The 19,907-nt window shown below is 44.2% G+C and overlaps 2 protein-coding genes across 2 annotated transcripts in view; both read left to right on the top strand.

Annotated features, from left to right (window-relative positions):
- Positions 1–19,907, top strand: part of znrf1 (zinc and ring finger 1) — a 114,178-nt gene that overhangs the window by 48,735 nt on the left and 45,536 nt on the right. The window lies entirely within an intron of this gene.
- Positions 6,670–8,680, top strand: LOC133631308 (proline-rich proteoglycan 2-like). Its single transcript, XM_062023485.1, has 2 exons — positions 6,670–6,679; positions 7,031–8,680. The coding sequence occupies exon 2, from the start codon at positions 7,064–7,066 to the stop codon at positions 7,655–7,657; it is 594 nt and encodes a 197-aa protein (XP_061879469.1). The 5' UTR covers positions 6,670–6,679; positions 7,031–7,063; the 3' UTR covers positions 7,658–8,680.

The following is a 19,907-nucleotide window of genomic DNA, read 5'->3' as shown; positions in this document are numbered from 1 at the left end:
GTAGCGTAGATTATCACGTAATGACAGAACTACTATTGGTAACATAATCTAGCTGGTGATGTTCTTGTTATAATTGTGTTTGATGTAACAGAGAGCAAGCTGCGCCCTTTTCAAAATATGTATTTCTTTCTAAATCTTATTTCTTATTTTTCACAAAAATGTTGAGTTAATTTGCTGGTATGATATGGTTATAATAACAGATATATTAATTTATGTTGAAAATATATCTGAACTTAAACAAAACTGTCACAAGGGCATGACATACACAATTCTACGAAAATAGCATTTAGTAACAACATAAATAATACCTAAATAAATGTGTAGAATTCAAATGAAAATTAATACCAAAAATATCAACAGAAATTATGATTTTAAAACAAACCATTCTCAACCGCATTCGATGTGCCTCTTTTGTTGAGAGTACTGCAAACATTAAAGTATCGTATTTTCCGGATCAAAAGGCGCACTGGATTATAGGGCACATTAAAGGAGTCATATTATAATTTTTTTCTAAATGTAAAACATTTCTTTGTGGTCTACATAACATGTAATGGTGGTTCTTTGGTCAAAATGTTGCATGGATTATATTTTACAGATCATCTTCAAGCAGCTTTCTGACAGTCGCTTCAGGATGCGCCGTTTTGTGGGCGGTCTTATTTACGTGTCTCACCTTCGACAGCGTCTTCTCTCCGTCATCTTTGTTGTAGCGGTGTAGCGTGCAAGGACGGGTGTGGAAGAAGTGTCAAAAGATGGAGCTAACTGTTTTAATGACATTCAGACTTTACTTAAATCAATAACGAAGCAGCATCTTCTCATCCGAAAACAACAACGCCGGAAATGTTTCCCGTGAAAAACCGTCCGACCGGAACTCTCTAATAACTAAAGTTCCTTGGGTGAATAATGTAAATTCACTACACCGGTATATTTTAGCGCTTTTATGGAGAGTTTACTGACAGATGTAAGTAAGAACTTTACACTACTTTATATTAGAAATGGCAACAGCGGAGGGTGAATGTCCCATAACAAGAAGATAGAGAAAAAGAAGAAGCTTATCGACTACGGCATCTCCAAGGACTACAAAGGCGTACTTGCGCAATTTTTCAGGATTTATGTAGATCCCAAATACAGATCAGCAGGCATCAGAAGGTAAAAAAAGTTGCTTTTGCATAATATTGCGAAACTAAATGCCAGATAATGTCTTACCTTATACACACACCATAATAATACTCGTATGTTGAAGCACAGTACAATCCATCAAGCGGTGCGGCTTCATAGCTTACCAAAGTCGTATTAACCCTTGTGTGGTGTTCGGGTCTGTGGGACCCGTTTTCGATTTTTATTAAAAGAAAAATGATACAATTAATTAATTTTTCAAACTGAGACTCACTGGCTTTGGCTCATTTTCTGTGAAGAACATATATCAGAATACATATTTACTGAACACACACACCATACACCCCCCCTACACATTTCTATTACATATAAGATGTCCGGGGTCCACTGGACCCGGGGCTAATAGAAGTGTGGAAATTGATGTTCTGTGTACCACACGCCCACGCCCACACACACACACACACAGCAGGCCTAGACGGGGAGGACAGAGTGTAGGTACACAGAACATCAGAGGGTCAAATGTGCGACAAAATGAGCACAGACAGTGTTGACAAACAATGTTGCAACCTTGTGTGGGAAGCGCAGGTGCAGAAACACAAAAGAAGAATCCCTGTGGGATGCAGAAACTGGCAGAGAAATTTCCATGCAACGTTCATATTGTTGTTACTCAGCCAGTGTTTGTGGGTCTTAGACTTAGACTTACTTTTTATTGTCGTTCAAATTTGAACTTTACAGTACAGATAAAAACGAAATTTCGTTGCATTAGCTGGTTGGCAGTGCAGGATAAAAAAGCAATAAGGTGCAGATATAAATAAATAGATTACTGTAAAGATAAATATATTGCACTTTTACATATGCATCTACGTTTATGGATGAATGTTATATTGTCTTTATATTCCAGCGAGTTCATCCATTTTTGGGGGGAATTGAGGGGATTACTATGATGCGTTCAAGAGTCTTACGGTCTGAGGGAAGAAGCTGTTACAGAACCTTGAGGTTCTGCTACGGAGGCTGCGGACCTCTTTCTAGAGTCCAGCAGTGAAAACAGTCCTTGGTGGGGTTCCGAGGAGTCTCTGCAGATTTTCTGAGCCCTGGTCAGGCAGCGGATTTTTGCGATCTCCTGGATAGGAGGAAGAGGAGTCCTGATTATCTTTTCCGCCGTCCTCACCACTCTCTGGAGAGACTTCCAGTCTGAGGCATTGCAGGCTCCACTCCAGACAGAGATGCTGTTGGTCAGTAGGCTCTCTATAGTGCCTCTGTAGAATGTGCTGAGAATGGGGGGAGGGAGCTGTGCTCTTTTCATCCCACGCAAAAAGTGCATGCTCTGCTGAGCTCTGTTTACAATAGCTCCGGTGTGTAGGGACCAGGTCATATTGTCAGTTATCTGCACCCTCAGGAACTTGGTGCTGCTTACCATCTCCACCGCTGTGCCGTTGATGAAGAGTGGAGCGTGGCTGGACTGGTGCTTCCTGAAGTCGAACGTCTTGTCGACGTTCAGGACCAGGTTGTTGGTTCTGCACCAGTCAACCAGATGTTTCACCTCCTCCCTGTAGTCCATGTCGTTGTTGTCACGGATGAGGCCCACTACTGTTGTGTACTTCACAATGTGGTTAGTAGTGGACCTGGCACAGCAGTCATGGGTCATCAACGTGAACAGCAGCGGACTCAGGACGCAGCCCTGGGGGGAGCCGGTGCTCAGGAAGATGGCACTGGAGGTGTTGTTGCCCACTCTCACAGACTGGGGTCTGTCTGTGAGGAAGTCAAGCAGCCAGTTGCATAGGGGGGTACTGAATCCAAGGGGGGCCAGTTTGCTCACCAAGTGCTGCGGGATGATGGTGTTGAATGCCGAGTTGATGTGATAATGCACCACAGCTGGAGAAAAGTTAGCTTCTTTGGGAGGAAGATGTAGACTTCAGGACGAATCATGGTGAGACTGCGTTTCATTTGTATGCCCCTAAAATCTTGAATAGACTCCCAGAAGATGTGGGACAGGCCTCAATATTAGCAATGTTCAAATCCTGGCTGAAAACACTTGTATTTAATTGTGCAAGTATGTTATCTACACTCTTTGATTTGAATTTTAAATTAATTGTTGTAATGACAATTAAATTTTATGATTTTAATTTGAATTATGAATATTTTATCTTAATTATATTTTTGCCGTCTTGTAATTTTCTGCATAGCACTGTGATTTGCCTTGTGTACAAATTATGCTCTATAAATAAACTTACCTTGCCTTACAATGGCTGACTCGCACAAAACTCTTCAGATAAACCTTGACCACATATTGAGATATCCACTGACGTCACCAATAGGAAAAACATCACAAGTGGGGCAAATTCTAAACATCTCGTTTGGATGAGGTATAAAAGAAGCCAAGATTGTTTAATAAATATCTGGTTTGATTTAGAATTTTTGTGACTCATGCAGATCCCAAATACACAAAAAAGTGTACCTATAGGTAAGAAAAGTTGGTTTTGCATAATAGGTCCCCTTTAAAGACAGCATAACTATACTTCAGACAGGTAATAATGAATAGGTTAGTTTTATTCATAACTACCATTGTTCCCTGTTTGACTAATTTTACTTGCTCAAACCTTTTCGAACATTTTACACTACAAAATAATAAAAGTGTGTATACTCAATATCGGTACCGGCCAACACTCAAGGTTAGGGATGATGTTCGAAACCGGTTCTCCCGATTGTTCGATAAGAAAAGAACCGATTCCATGGATTCGAATCCCTTTTTGAGAAACGGTTCCCGTTATCGAAGCAACTATAGTAAAGAAAAAAATGTGGTTCTTTATTCGAAATGTCCTGTGGCACGTCACAGGAAATGACGTAGCTCAGTCATTCGGCGGCAGATACAGAAGCAGCAACAACAATGGACCGGAAAAAAAACGCTCCAAGACATGGCTTCACTTTACTAAGAAATTCAACAAGGAAACGGCTATTTGCAATTATTGCCAGGCTTCGCTTTCCTGTAAGGGGAGCAGTACAACAAACATGTTAAAACATGTTCAGGCCGTACATAACCTGAATGTTGGAGAAACGTGTCGCGTCTTCGACATGTGGAGAAGCAGCGACAGAGATGACGAAGCACGCCCCTCTTCCTCTGCTCCAACCTGCAGTCCCAGTGATAGTGCCGGTGAGTAACTAACGTTAACTGTTGCCGGTTAATTTCCATATCTGCTCACTTGTAGCCTTTAGGCTAAAATAACGTTAGCTCTTATGTCAACCAGAACTGCAGTGATGTTAGCTAGACTAACGTTACCTAAGCATAGTCAGTGGCTAACAGTAACATTAACGTTAGCCTTTTTGTATGTGTCTGATAACGCTAACGGTATCTTGTAGCCTACACCACTCCAGAGTTTGCAGGTCTGTCTAATAAACTAGTGCTTGCAAGAAGTGAATGAAGATAATGTTAACGTTCTCCTATTTCAGATGATGACATTCATGACAGCCAGAGTGACCAGGGCAATGTTTGCACTGTTTATTTTAGTGAGCTTTTGTTAAACCAAGTATTGTGTTTTTTCCATATACAACAACCTATCTGGATTCGATAAGAGAATCGATAAGGAATCGGTTCGAGGATTCGATAATGGCATCGAAATCGATAATTTCTTAACAAACATCATCCCTACTTGACAGTACATGTTTTAACACACCAAGGATGAGTACTGTTAACATAGTAACCATTTATATATTACCTGAAGTTATCGACGGTTGAGCAGTGTCCTGTTGAGATGACGACGACGATGCTGGTGTTGTAGAAGCCAGCTTTTTAAACACAGTACAGTTCTCCACCCTTAAAGGCCTACTGAAACCCACTACTACCGACCACACAGTCTGATAGTTTATATATCAATGATGAAATCTTAACATTGCAACACATGCCAATACGGCCGGGTTAGATTAGTAAAGTGCAATTTTAAATTTCCCGCGAAATATTCTGCTGAAGAGCGTTAACCCATTTACCAAAGCGAGGTATGACGCAGAGCGCAGCAAGATGAGTGAGGAGGAGAGTAACAACATTACTCGCAAGCTAACGAGAATGATGGTGAAAAATCTCCTCCCCTTCAACTTGGTGAACACAGACGAATACAAGTAGGTTAATAATTGTATTTTGCTGACATGTAATGGAGCAAAAAGTAAACAGCACCATTTGTCAAGGTTTTCCCTGACAGTTTGGTCAAGTTTTAGTTTTCCTCTGCGTTTGTCTTGGTTTCCTGTTCTTAGTTTCCTGTCAGTGCTTTTATTTTGTCTTCATTTCCTGATGGTTCCCTGAGTGCTTTGTCCCCTCAGCTGTGGCTGATTGGCACGTGGCCACACCTGGTGCCAGTCAGCCAGCTGCCTATTTAAACCTGTCCTGCCCTCCAGTCATTGCTGGATCATTGTCATTGTAGTGTCTACCTGAATGTCACTTGTCACTTCTACCTGTAGCTTCTACCTATTTGTCGTTGTAGCTCCGTCTACTTTTGTCCACTTCTCGTGGGACGTTTTGGATCCGTCCCTTGAGGGGGGAGGGGGGGCTATGAGTAGCTGTGCAGCTGGGGAGGCACAACTACTCCTCACCCCAGTGGGTCTGCAACAGACGGCGCCATCCTCTCCGGTGGGCCGGCAGACGCCACCATGCTCTCCGGTGGGCCGGCAGATGCCACCATCATCTCCGGTGGGTCTGCAACCAACGGCGCCACCATCATCTCCGGTGGGTCTGCAACCAACGGCGCCATCACCCTCTCCGGTGGACCAGCAGGGGTCTCCACCACCCTCTCTGGTGGACCAGCAGGGGTCTCCACCACCCTCTCCGGTGGACCAGCAGGGGTCTCCGCCACCCTCTCCGGTGGACCAGCAGAGGTCTCCGCCACCCTCTCCGGTGGGCCAGCAGGGGTCTCCGCCACCCTCTCCGGTGGACCAGCAGGGGTCTCCGCCACCCTCTCCGGGTGGCCAGCAGAGGGCGCCGCCACCCTCTCTGGGTGGCCAGCAGAGGGCGCCGCCACCATCCTTCCCGGTGGGCACTCCCACGCCGGCGGTCGAGCCGCCTCGACAATTGCGGCGGCGTTCAACTCACCGTCGCCACCTGACTCTTCCCCGCTGTTGCGGGGACACTTGGCCTGGCGGCCCACCTCCTTGTCCTCCCTCTCCCCTCCCTTGACTTTGGACTGTTTTTTTTTTTGGGTGGGGGGGAATTTTTTTGATACGTCTGGTATCCGTTATGGGAAGGGGGGCTACTGTCAAGGTTTTCCCTGACAGTTTGGTCAAGTTTTAGTTTTCCTCTGCGTTTGTCTTGGTTTCCTGTTCTTAGTTTCCTGTCAGTGCTTTTATTTTGTCTTCATTTCCTGATTGTTCCCTGAGTGCTTTGGCCCCTCAGCTGTGGCTGATTGGCATGTGGCCACACCTGGTGCCAGTCAGCCAGCTGCCTATTTAAACCTGTCCTGCCCTCCAGTCACTGCTGGATCATTGTCATTGTAGTGTCTACCTGAATGTCACTTGTCACTTCTACCTGTCGTTGTAGCTCCGTCTACTTTTGTCCACTCCGCTTTAGTCATAGTTCCTTCGTGTCACAGTAAGTGTTTTTGTTTATTGTCCACAGTTAGCCTTTGTGCTATTTTAGTTTATAGCCTAGTTTGTTCTCCGCCTTGTGCGCGCCTTTTGTTTGTTCCCTTTTGGTTTTTTTTTGCTATAGTTTCTGAATTAAATCATGTTTTCCCATTCAATGCCTGCCATCATCTCTGCATCTTGGGGTTCGTCAACTACATACCCCGACAGAATGATCCAGCCTAAAACGAACCTCGCAGAGATGTCCATGGCGGAGAGGCTTAACAAAGCATTACAATTGATGGCTAAATCAAGGAAAAGCTTTGCCTCGTTTTGTGATCCCTCCGACCCATCCCTGTCCTGTGTTGGCTTCTCGTAGGACGTTTTGGATCCGTCCCTTGAGGGGGGGGCTATGAGTAGCTGTGCAGCTGGGGAGGCACAACTACTCCTCACCCCAGTGGGTCTGCAACAGACGACGCCATCCTCTCCGGTGGGCCGGCAGACGCCACCATGCTCTCCGGTGGGCCGGCAGACGCCACCATCATCTCCGGTGGGTCTGCAACCAACGGCGCCACCATCATCTCCGGTGGGTCTGCAACCAACTGCGCCACCATCATCTCCGGTGGATCTGCAACCAACGGCGCCATCACCCTCTCCGGTGGACCAGCAGGGGTCTCCACCACCCTCTCTGGTGGACCAGCAGGGGTCTCCACCACCCTCTCTGGTGGACCAGCAGGGGTCTCCGCCACCCTCTCTGGTGGACCAGCAGGGGTCTCCGCCACCCTCTCCGGGTGGCCAGCAGAGGGCGCCGCCACCACCCTCTCCGGGTGGCCAGCAGAGGGCGCCGCCACCATCCTTCCCGGTGGGCCCTCCCACGCCGGCGGTCGAGCCGCCTCGACAATTGCGGCGGCGTTCAACTCGCCGTCGCCACCTGACTCTTCCCCGCTGTTGCGGGGACACTTGGCCTGGCGGCCCACCTCCTTGTCCTCCCTCCACCCTCCCTTGACTTTGGACTGTTTTTTTTTTGGGTGGGGGGGGGGTTTGATACGTCTGGTATCCGTTATGGGAAGGGGGGCTACTGTCAAGGTTTTCCCTGACAGTTTGGTCAAGTTTTAGTTTTCCTCTGCATTTGTCTTGGTTTCCTGTTCTTAGTTTCCTGTCAGTGCTTTTATTTTGTCTTCATTTCCTGATTGTTCCCTGAGTGCTTTGTCCCCTCAGCTGTGGCTGATTGGCACGTGGCCACACCTGGTGCCAGTCAGCCAGCTGCCTATTTAAACCTGTCCTGCCCTCCAGTCACTGCTGGATCATTGTCATTGTAGTGTCTACCTGAATGTCACTTGTCACTTCTACCTGTAGCTTCTACCTATTTGTCGTTGTAGCTCCGTCTACTTTTGTCCACTCCGCTTTAGTCATAGTTCCTTCGTGTCACAGTAAGGGTTTTTGTTTATTGTCCACAGTTAGCCTTTGTGCTATTTTAGTTTATAGCCTAGTTTGTTCTCCGCCTTGTGCGCGCCTTTTGTTTATTCCCTTTTGTTTGTTTTTTGCTATAGTATCTGAATTAAATCATGTTTTCCCATTCAATGCCTGCCATCATCTCTGCATCTTGGGTTTCGTCAACTACATACCCCGACAGAATGATCCAGCCTAAAACGAACCTCGCAGAGATGTCCATGGCGGAGAGGCTTAACAAAGCATTAGAATTGATGGCTAAATCAAGGAAAAGCTTTGCCTCGTTTTGTGATCCCTCCGACCCATCCCTGTCCTGTGTTGGCTTCTCGTGGGACGTTTTGGATCCGTCCCTTGAGGGGGGGGGCTATGAGTAGCTGTGCAGCTGGGGAGGCACAACTACTCCTCACCCCAGTGGGTCTGCAACAGACTGCGCCATCCTCTCCGGTGGGCCGGCAGACGCCACCATGCTCTCCGGTGGGCCGGCAGACGCCACCATCATCTCCGGTGGGTCTGCAACCAACGGCGCCACCATCATCTCCGGTGGGTCTGCAACCAACTGCGCCACCATCATCTCCGGTGGATCTGCAACCAACGGCGCCACCATCATCTCCGGTGGACCAGCAGGGGTCTCCACCACCCTCTCTGGTGGACCAGCAGGGGTCTCCACCACCCTCTATGGTGGACCAGCAGGGGTCTCCGCCACCCTCTCTGGTGGACCAGCAGGGGTCTCCGCCACCCTCTCCGGGTGGACAGCAGAGGGCGCCGCCACCACCCTCTCCAGGTGGCCAGCAGAGGGCGCCGCCACCATCCTTCCCGGTGGGCCCTCCCACGCCGGCGGTCGAGCCGCCTCGACAATTGCGGCGGCGTTCAACTCGCCGTCGCCACCTGACTCTTCCCCGCTGTTGCAGGGACACTTGGCCTGGCGGCCCACCTCCTTGTCCTCCCTCCACCCTCCCTTGACTTTGGACTGTTTTTTTTTTTGGGTGGGGGGGGGGGGGTTTGATACGTCTGGTATCCGTTATGGGAAGGGGGGCTACTGTCAAGGTTTTCCCTGACAGTTTGGTCAAGTTTTAGTTTTCCTCTGCGTTTGTCCTGGTTTCCTGTTCTTAGTTTCCTGTCAGTGCTTTTATTTTGTCTTCATTTCCTGATTGTTCCCTGAGTGCTTTGTCCCCTCAGCTGTGGCTGATTGGCACGTGGCCACACCTGGTGCCAGTCAGCCAGCTGCCTATTTAAACCTGTCCTGCCCTCCAGTCACTGCTGGATCATTGTCATTGTAGTGTCTGCCTGAATGTCACTTGTCACTTCTATCTGTAGCTTCTACCTATTTGTCGTTGTAGCTCCGTCTACTTTTGTCCACTCCGCTTTAGTCATAGTTCCTTCGTGTCACAGTAAGGGTTTTTGTTTATTGTCCACAGTTAGCCTTTGTGCTATTTTAGTTTATAGCCTAGTTTGTTCTCCGCCTTGTGCGCGCCTTTTGTTTGTTCCCTTTTGGGTTTTTTTTTGCTATAGTATCTGAATTAAATCATGTTTTCCCATTCAATGCCTGCCATCATCTCTGCATCTTGGGGTTCGTCAACTACAAACTCTGACACCATTACTCTGAGATTCGTTTCAAATGTAAAGTGCTGTACAATACTGAATGCAGGATTTTCCCAAGATGTATTTTTCTTAGGTGGCCCACTTAAAGGGGCACTAACAGTCAATATTTTTTATTTTTTTATTTTTTGGGTAACAGTCAATATTTATTTATTTAATTGTGTTTTTTTCTTAAAAAATAAAAGTGAGCTTTTGTTAAACCAAGTATTGTGTTTTTTTTCCCACATACAACAACCTATCTGGATTCGATGAGAGAATCGATAGGGAATCGGTTCGATAAGAGGATTCGATAATGGCATCGAAATTGATAATTTCTTAACAAACATCATCCCTACTCAAGGTTCCAATTTCTGTTATATGTCGAAAGTGAAAAAGTTGTATCGAGACACGCTTAGTTCACAATTATTTTACATGACTTATTGTAATGTATTTACAGTAAATCTAAGAGTACTGAGTCATGTTTCCTGTCAGCCTGTTGGTTAGTTTGAGCACTTATCAGGCTTGTGTATCGTTGTTTCCTGACAGTAGTTGCTCAAACAGAACGTGTTTGTACACACTTAGTTTGGGCTGTGACGATTGTAACTGATAGTGTATTCACCCCTGTATTCACCCCTGCTCCTGATGGGTCATGGTTAGGGCCTTGCATGGCAGCTCCCGCCATCAGTGTGTGAATGTGTGTATGAATGGGTGAATGTGGAACTAGTGTCAAAGCGCTTTCAGTACCTTGAAGGTAGAAAATTATACAAGTATAATCCATTTACCATTTGTTACAAACCCATCCCATCCATCCATTTTCTACCGCTTGCTCCTTACATTTTATTCAAATGTTCTCAAAACAGGTTACAAAAGTGCCTCTTGGCTACTGACGTTTGACAGTGACATTGGACTGAGATGGCTTCAAAAAACAACTTAAAAAAATATATATTCTTGAAAATTGTGACACGGGTCAGGATGAAAATATATAAGAATCCCTTTTTATGGCATCTTTAGTAGTCATCTTGACATTTAAACTAGCTAGTGATTTGCGCGAGACCTTTCTTATCCAGGAAATGAGATGTATGACTGGTTCTGGATTGTATAAAAATGCCGGTATCAATCACAGTTTTACTATAATTTTAATTTAAAACGGTAATATGGGTTATACTTGTATGGCGCTTTTCTACTTTCAAGGTACTCAAAGCGCTTTGACACTATTTCCACATTCACCCATTCACACACACATTCACACACTGATGGCGGGAGCTGCCATGCAAGGCGCTAACCAGCAGCCATCAGGAGCAAGGGGGAAGTTTCTTGCTCAAGGACACAACAGACGTGACTAGGATGGCGGAAGCTGGGGATCAAACCAGGAACCCACAGGTTGCTGGCACGGCTTATCCCGGTTTATCATTGATACCTTATTGGGGTGCCCTAATGCAACTGTTTCACTTGTGATAGGATACCAATATTGGAGCCTCGAGAGTGTTGACCGATACTTATCCGATAAGATATCAGCAGTAATAATAAATACTTGTAATATTTTGTATTGTTGATTGTCAGAAAATGTTTGCTCAAGTAAAATTTGTCAAACAGAGAACACTAAAACACTAACTTATCTATTAATAACTGTCTGGAATGGACTTATGTTGTCTTTTTTGTTTTTTGTCCTGTCCAGCTTCTCAGGCAAATCATATAGTTGATGTAGATGCCCATATCGGCTGTACAGATTTACTTTACAAAAGAGAAGTGCGGGATACTTCTCTTGTTGCCTTATTTGTATTTGACTTTATTAAATGTATTTATATTATTATTTGGTGCAGCCGGGCCGAAGCAGGAGGGGATAGAAAGAGAAGAAAAGGAAGACAGAGGGGGAAATTGTGGGGACAAGAGGAGGATAAGACACAGAGACCAAAACAACAACAGAAAACACAACAATAACAACAACAGGAGAACAACATCAGCAAATACGATATGTACAAATATGAAAGTAAACGTGATAGCAAATAAGCATTTAGTGAAATAAATAATAATACAGAAATGACAATGAACATTATTACACTATAAATGGAGCAATACAAATACTAATAGAAAGTGCTATTCATAATGAATAATAACAATAAGAGCAGAGCAGAGCAGCTTTATTTGTCCATTCTTAACATGTACAAGACACATAAGAACTGAAATTACATTTTCGGCACAATCCCGCTGTGTGTCTCTTACAGGGAGACAAGACGGGACCGCCAACAGATCAGCCACTTAGGGCGCTCCTTAATTTACCTCTATTATCAACAATACAATTGTTCAAATGCAACAATACATATATGTAATGATAACTACAGATACAAAAGAAAGCAGATAAGTGGAGGATAAGAAAGAAGCCAGCTATATTAACCTTGTGGATTGTTATAGTAACAGTAGGTTAAGCTTTGTCAGTGTACCAAGTGTTACCCAGTTTCTCCTAGGGCAGACCTGGGCATTCTGCGGCCCGCGGGCCGCATCCGGCCCTTTGTACGTCCCTGTCCGGCCCGCGTGAGGCCAATCATAAATTACAAAATCAATTTTAAAAAGAATCTATTTCGAGTGTGCAATACAACGGTGCTGCTTTTGTTTTGAAAAGCGTTATTTGTATGACTTCCGTGTGGACGTATGCTCGTGCGCGCAGCGGCAATCACAAATTACAAAATAAATTTTAAAAAACATGTCGTGCGTGCAATAAAACTGTGCTGCTTTTATTTTGAAAAGTGTTATTTATGGGCGTATGTCCTGTTAGTGAAGGCGCACAGCGACAAGTGATGCCCGGTTATCCCCGAGACGCTAAAAAAAAGAAAAGGTGATGACGAATGGCGTGTTTTCAACAAGACATGGACTGCCAAGTAAAGGTAAAGCCATGTGCTTATTTGTGGTACACACGTTGCTGTGTTTAAAGAATATAGTGTAACGACCTGCTGAAGTAGATGTTGTCTTCTTGAGTTGCCTAAATGAGGAGAGAGGAGACGTGCGTGTGGAAGGAACGAGATATGTTGAGCTGTGTTAGTATAGCTTGCTCAATAAAAGTTTAAAAAGAGCGTCAGACTTGGTGTGGACTTCTTCTGGACGCTACAATTGGTGTCAGAAGTAAAAGCATACTGCACTGTTTGTGTGCTACGTCATAGGGAGGTACGTGCCACGTGAGGAGCTCACCGCAAAGAGAGAGAGAGAGAGAGAGAGAGAGAGAGAGAGACAGACAGCGTTTACAGGTGCAGCCACGCTGCTTGCCACGGGGGGAATTCAGCCCTCAATGAAGACTCCCAGGTTTGATGGCAAGGCGAACTGGGAGGCATTTCATCCCACTTCTGACATCAATTGTAGCGTCCAGAAGAAGTGCACACCAAGTCTGATGCTCTTTTTAAACTTTTATTGAGCAACCTATACTAACACAGCTCAACTTATCTCGTTCTTTCCAAAAGGAAAACCAATCCTCACTCCTCATTTCCGCAACAGCAACGCTTCCTCCTTCTTCGCCAATCACCTTACAGGCGTGCTACGTTCACAACAAAGAGGATGCAGGATAAAGTAACAGAAATTGAAATTTTTGCATTGTATTACACATCAGGAAGTGTTCTGTAAGAAAGTGTTAAAAATAAAACCATCAGATTTAATTATTTATTTATTCTTTTTTTTAAAAATATATTTTATTAATATTATTATTATTATTATTATTATTATGTATTTATTTATTTATTCCCCTACCTCAGGGGGGGGACTCGGCGGGGCGGTTGCTGGTTGTTCCATCTCCATCGTTGGGGTCCCTGCGGGTGGGGTGGGTGGTTCCTGTGGCCCCGTGCTGGGTGGTCCTGTGGCGGCCGGCTTGGGTGGGGTGGCCGTGGGCTGGCCTCGCCGCGCTCTCCGGGGGTGGGGGGGGCTCGTGGGGGCCCTGTTGCCGGTGGGGCGGGGGCGGTCTTCCCGTCCGGTTGCGGGGGGTCTCCGGGCCCCTCGGGCGGGGCGTCCCGCCTTTCTGTCCGTGTGGGGTGTGGTCTCTCGCTGGCTTGGGGTCTGGCTGCCCCCTGCTTTTCTCGTGCCTTGTCCTCTGCCGGGTGCGTCTGTCTGCGGCCTGCTGCTGGCCCTTGTGGGCGGCGCGGTGGGCCAGGCTCTGGGGTTCCTGTCACTGTCCGGCTTGGCTGCGTGGGGGCGGTGGCCCCTGGTTCCCTGGGCACCACACCTACTGTTTGTGGGATGGGCTCTCGGGGAGGCTGGGGCCGTACTCTGGCTCCCGCACACACTGGGAGTCAAATGTATTGTACATGCAAATTCACATATACTCACACACATACATACAGACATACATAGGTACCTACGCTCCCACATACATATACAAATAAATACAGTACATATTTACACACTCAAAGTTCGTACATCCACACGCACATTCATTATACAAACATACTGTATACACATACTGTACATATACATTCACTGTAAAAACATACATATACACATACTGTACATATACATTCACTGTACAAACACACACATACACATACTACACATATACATTCACTGTACAAACACACACATACATATACTGTACATATACATTCACTGTACAAACACACATATACACATACTGTACATATACATTCACTGTTCAAACACACATACTGTATACACATACTGTACATGTACATTCGCTGTACACACATATACACATACTGTACATATACATTCGCTGTACACACATATACACATACTGTACATATACATTCACTGTACAAGCACACATACACATACTGTACATATACAAGTACATATGCACACATACACTCATGCACATAATCACGTTTCATCAAACATATATTACTGTTGTTGCCCTAGGGTAAACTGGGTATAACACATGGCACACTGACAAAGCTTAACCTATTGTTACTATAACAATCTACAAGGTTAATGTAGGTTGCTTCTCTTTCTTCCCCTCCATTTTTCTGCATTCTTTCGTATCTCAAGTTATCATTACGTATATGTATTGTTGCATTTGAACAATTGTATTGTTGATAATAAAGGTAAAGTATTGGTATTGTTTATTATCAATAGCACTATTTCTATTGGTATTCATATTGCTCCATTTTTAGTGTAATAATGCTCATTGTCATTTCTGTATTTTTTATTTTCGCTAACTGCTTATTTGCTATTACTTTTACCATCATATTTGTACATGTCGTATTTGCTGATGTTGCTCTGTTGTTGTTGTTGTGTTTGCTGTTGTTGTTTTTGTCTCTCTGTCTAATCCCCCTCTTGTCCCCACAATTCCCCCCTCTGTCTTCCTTTTTCTCTCTTTCTATCCCCTCCTGCTCCGGCCCGGCTGCACCAAATGATAATATAAATACATTTAATAAAGTCAAAATACAAGTAAGGCAACAAGAGAAGTATCCTACACTTCTCTTTTGTAAAGTAAATCTGAACAGCCGATATGGGCATCTACATCTGCTATATGATTTGCCCGAGAAGCTGGACAGGACATTATTTTAAAAAAAAATTAAAAAAAATTAAAATTTAAATTTAAAAAAATTAAAATAAAAAAATAAAAAATAAAACCATCAAAAGCCATCTGCTTTTGTATAAATATAAGTTAGGTTAAATGAAAATACTATTATTATTATTATCTATCTTACGGTATATCAAAAATAATTTGAGCAAAATTTAATTGAAATATTGTCGGTGTGGCCCTCCAGCAGTGCTCGGGTTGCTCATGCGGCCCCCGGTAAAAATTAATTGCCCACCCCTGGCGTACACTTATTCAGCCTGTTGTTCACTATTCTTTATTTATTTTGAATTGCCTTTCAAATGTCTATTCTTGGTGTTGGATTTTATCAAATAAATTTCCCCCAAAAATGCGACTTATACTCCAGTGCGACGTATATGTTTTTTTCCTTCTTTATTGTGCGTTTTCAGCGGATTTCGACGTATACTCCAGAGCGACTTATATTCCGAAAAATACGGTAATATCCATCCATCCATCCATTTTCTACCGCGTGTTCCTTTCGAGGTCGCGGGGGGTGCTGGAGCCTTATGCAACTATAATTATTTGATGCTGGTTTATATTGACAAATGTGCTGTTTTAGACTGCAATATTGTTCAATTAAGGACACTTATTATGCATGTCTAGCTTGTGTGCTATTGGGTGCTTATCTAGCTGTTATCTCAAAAAAGCCTGTAGTCTACCATGTTTACCTTTTGTAAATGACTTGACTAAAATACAAGAAAAGGCCAGCCTTGTGTGCTTATTGGAGGACATTTAAATGTTAACTGGACTGTTTGTATTGGAGAGTTTACATGTAAGCCGACATACTCCGATACTGTTTTATTTAGCTAATATCGGACCGACATCCACTGTCGATATCGGATCGGGACAGCAAATGGCAGCAATAGAAAGATTTTTGATTTCTTAAAGACTTCCCACACAGTCCCAAAGATGGTCATGGTGTAGATGTGCTGTGCAGTGTCATGGGAGTGTTTTTCAGAGGGATCACAGAGGCTGTGGGCAAGCGACTGTAAACAAAAGGAAATGTGGAAGAGAGAGGAGCAGGGGAATGGGAGCAACTCAGCTGATTTGCAGTCACAGCATATTTCTGTTGTCTGTGGAGAATTTCCTCGTCTCAACCTCTGTCCTTATATGACCCCTTCTTGTCAACTAGCAGCCTCTCAAGTCAATGTGCTAGTTTTCTATCCAAGAGAAATACTGCATAGTGTGTCTCATTTCTGCCGTTTTTGGCAAAAGGTGAAGTAAAATTAGAATTGTCTTTGAACCTTTTGGTGTTTGGTCTGTTGGAAAACGATGTGTGCCTCTGAAACACTAGGGAGAAATAATGGTTATTTCAGCTGGTTTAGTGATGTGGGTCAAGGAAAGGAACGCTACATGCTGATAGCAAAGTGTGTGAGGGAAAGAATGCTGCTGGCGTATATACCGAACTACTTTCCGGACCATAGGGAGCACCGGATTACAAGGCGCACTGCCAATGATTGGTGTATTTTCGATCGTTTTTCATATATAAGGCGCACCGGATTATAGAGTGCGGTAAAGGAGTCCTATTTTTTTTTGTTCTAAATGGAAAACACTTCCTTGTGGTCTACATAACATGTAATGGTGGTTCTTTGGTCAAAATGTTGCATGGATTATATTTTACAGATCATCTTCAAGCCGCTTTCTGACTGTCGCTTCCGGATGCGCCATTTTGTTGGTGGTCTTATTTACGTGGCTCACCTTTGGCAGCGTCTTCTCCCCGTCATCTTTGTTGTAGCGGTGTAGCGTGCAAGGACAGGAGTGGAAGAAGTGTCAAAAGATTGCGCTAACTGTTTTAATGACATTCAGACTTTACTTAAATCAATAACGGAGCAGCATCTCCTCATCCAGAAACAACAACACCGGAAATGTGTCCCGTGAAAAACCGTCTGACAGGAGATCTATATGTATGTTTTAGCGCTTTCATGGCGAGTTTACTGGCAGATATAAGTAAGAACTTTACACTACTTTATATTAGAAATGGCAACAGCGAAGTATGAATGTCCCATAACAAGAAGATAGAGAAATAGAAGAAGCATATCGACTACGGTGTCGGCATGGACTACAAAGGCGGATTCGCACAATTTTTCAGGATTTATGCAGATCCCAAATACAAATCAGCAGGTACCAGGAGGTAAGAAAAGTTTCTTTTGCATAATATTGCGAATTAAAATGCTAGATAATAAGTCTTACCTTATCATACTTGCCAACCCTCCCGTTTTTAGCGGGAGACTCCCGGTATTCAGCGCCTCTCCCGATAACCTCCCGGCAGAAATGTTCTCCCAACAAACTCCCGGTATTCAGCCGGAGCTGGAGGCCACGCCCCCTCCAGCTCAATGCGGACCTGAGTGGGAACAGCCTGTTCTCACGTCCGCTTTCCCACAATATAAACAGCTTGCCTGCCCAATGACGTCATAACATCTATGGCTTTTAGAGAGTAGAGTGCACAACTGCGCACACAACAAGGAGACAAGCAGAAGAACGAGGAAGTACTTACAGACATGGCGACGCCGTCGACGAGCAAGATGAAGAAATACGCATGCAAGTTCCAAAACGAATGGAAACAAGAATTTCAGTTCATCCAGGACAGTTTGAAGGGGAAGGGGTATGTAATTATTTTGCCTGTACATTTTGTAAAACAGACTTCTCCATTGAACACGGTGGCCGAGTCATGAACGGAGGAGAAGTTAAACAGGACAATACTGCCATCTACTGGACAGCCCCCGGAACACTGAAATTCAAGTATTTATCTTATTTATATGTATAATAAAATAAATATATATACATATATATATAGCTAGAATTCAGTGAAAGTCAAGTATTTCATACATACAAATATATATATATATATATATATATATATATATATATATATATATATATATATATATATATATATATATATATATATATATATATATGTACCTGTATATATGAAATACTTGAGTTGGTGAATTTTAGCTGTAAATATACTCCCCTATTAACCACGCCCTTAACCACGCCCCCGACCGTGGAATTCTTTCCCATTCTTGCTTGATGTACAGCTTAAGTTGTTCAACAGTCCGGGGGTCTCCGTTGTGGTATTTTAGGCTTCATAATGCGCCACACATTTTCAATGGGAGACAGGTCTGGACTACAGGCAGGCCAGTCTAGTACCCCGCACTCTTTTACTATGAAGCCACGTTGATGTAACACGTGGCTTGGCATTGTCTTGCTGAAATAAGCAGGGGCGTCCATGGTAACGTTGCTTGGATGGCAACATATGTTGCTCCAAAACCTGTATGTACCTTTCAGCATTAATGGCGCCTTCACAGATGTGTAAGTTACCCATGTCTTGGGCACTAATACACCCCCATACCATCACAAATGCTGGCTTTTCAACTTTGCGCCTATAACAATCCGGATGGTTCTTTTCCTCTTTGGTCCGGAAGACACGACGTCCACAGTTTCCAAAAACAATTTGAAATGTGGACTCGTCAGACCACAGAACACTTTTCCACTTTGTATCAGTCCATCTTAGATGAGCTCAGGCCCAGCGAAGCCGACGGCGTTTCTCGGTGTTGTTGATAAACGGTTTTCGCCTTGCATAGGAGAGTTTTAACTTGCACTTACAGATGTAGCGACCAACTGTAGTTACTGACAGTGGGTTTCTGAAGTGTTCCTGAGCCCATGTGGTGATATCCTTTACACACTGATGTCGCTTGTTGATGCAGTACAGCCTGAGGGATCGAAGGTCACGGGCTTAGCTGCTTACGTGCAGTGATTTCTCCAGATTCTCTGAACCCGTTGATGATATTACGGACCATAGATGGTGATATCCCTAAATTCCTTGCAATAGCTGGTTGAGAAAGGTTTTTCTTAAACTGTTCAACAATTTGCTCACGCATTTGTTGACAAAGTGGTGACCCTCGCCCCATCATGTTGCTGGCATCAAATTCTAAAGTTAATGATTATTTGCACACAAAAAAGTTTATCAGTTTGAACATCAAATATGTTGTCTTTGTAGCATATTCAATTGAATATGGGTTGAAAATGATTTGCAAATCATTGTATTCCGTTTATATTTACATCTAACACAATTTCCCAACTCATATGGAAACGGGGTTTGTATTTGTGGCGGTGGTCAATTTGACGTAGGGCTGGGCGATATATCGAATATACTCGATATATCGTGGGTTTGTCTCTGTGCGATGTACAAAATGACTATTTCGTGAGTATTCGAGTATGCATTCTCACGCAGTTGCTTTTAGCTGCAGGCATTACGCTATAGGCTTTTCTCGCTAATTTTTGTCTCCTTCTCACAGATAAAACAAGCGCATCTTGGTACATACGTCACATACTGTCGTGCATGCAACGTCATACGCCCTGGCCGAGCAGCGAGGTAGCAGCATGGGTAAAGTTAATTGTGGCAGGTGGTGCAAGCGGAGCAGTGCGAGTGGTAATACGAGAGAGAGAAGGTGCGAATCTGGTAACAAATTTAGGAAGAATTAATTCCCAAGAAAAACAGCACAGGGTCCATCGTCTGGCGGTGGTTTGGCTTCAAGCGGGAATATGTCGAACAGACAACCGTAATATGTCAAGTATGCGGCAAAAGCGTTGCTACAAAAAGTAGCAGCACTACTAATTTTTAGCATCATTTGAAAAGTCACCCACTGGAGAATAAGGAGTGCTTGAAACTCCGCATGTAAACATCTCCGGC

The sequence above is a fragment of the Entelurus aequoreus genome, linkage group LG16 (genome assembly GCF_033978785.1).
Source record: "Entelurus aequoreus isolate RoL-2023_Sb linkage group LG16, RoL_Eaeq_v1.1, whole genome shotgun sequence".
NCBI lineage: Eukaryota > Metazoa > Chordata > Actinopteri > Syngnathiformes > Syngnathidae > Entelurus > Entelurus aequoreus.
Note: the sequence above shows the minus strand (reverse complement) of the source record. Positions and strands in the feature narration are given on the sequence as shown.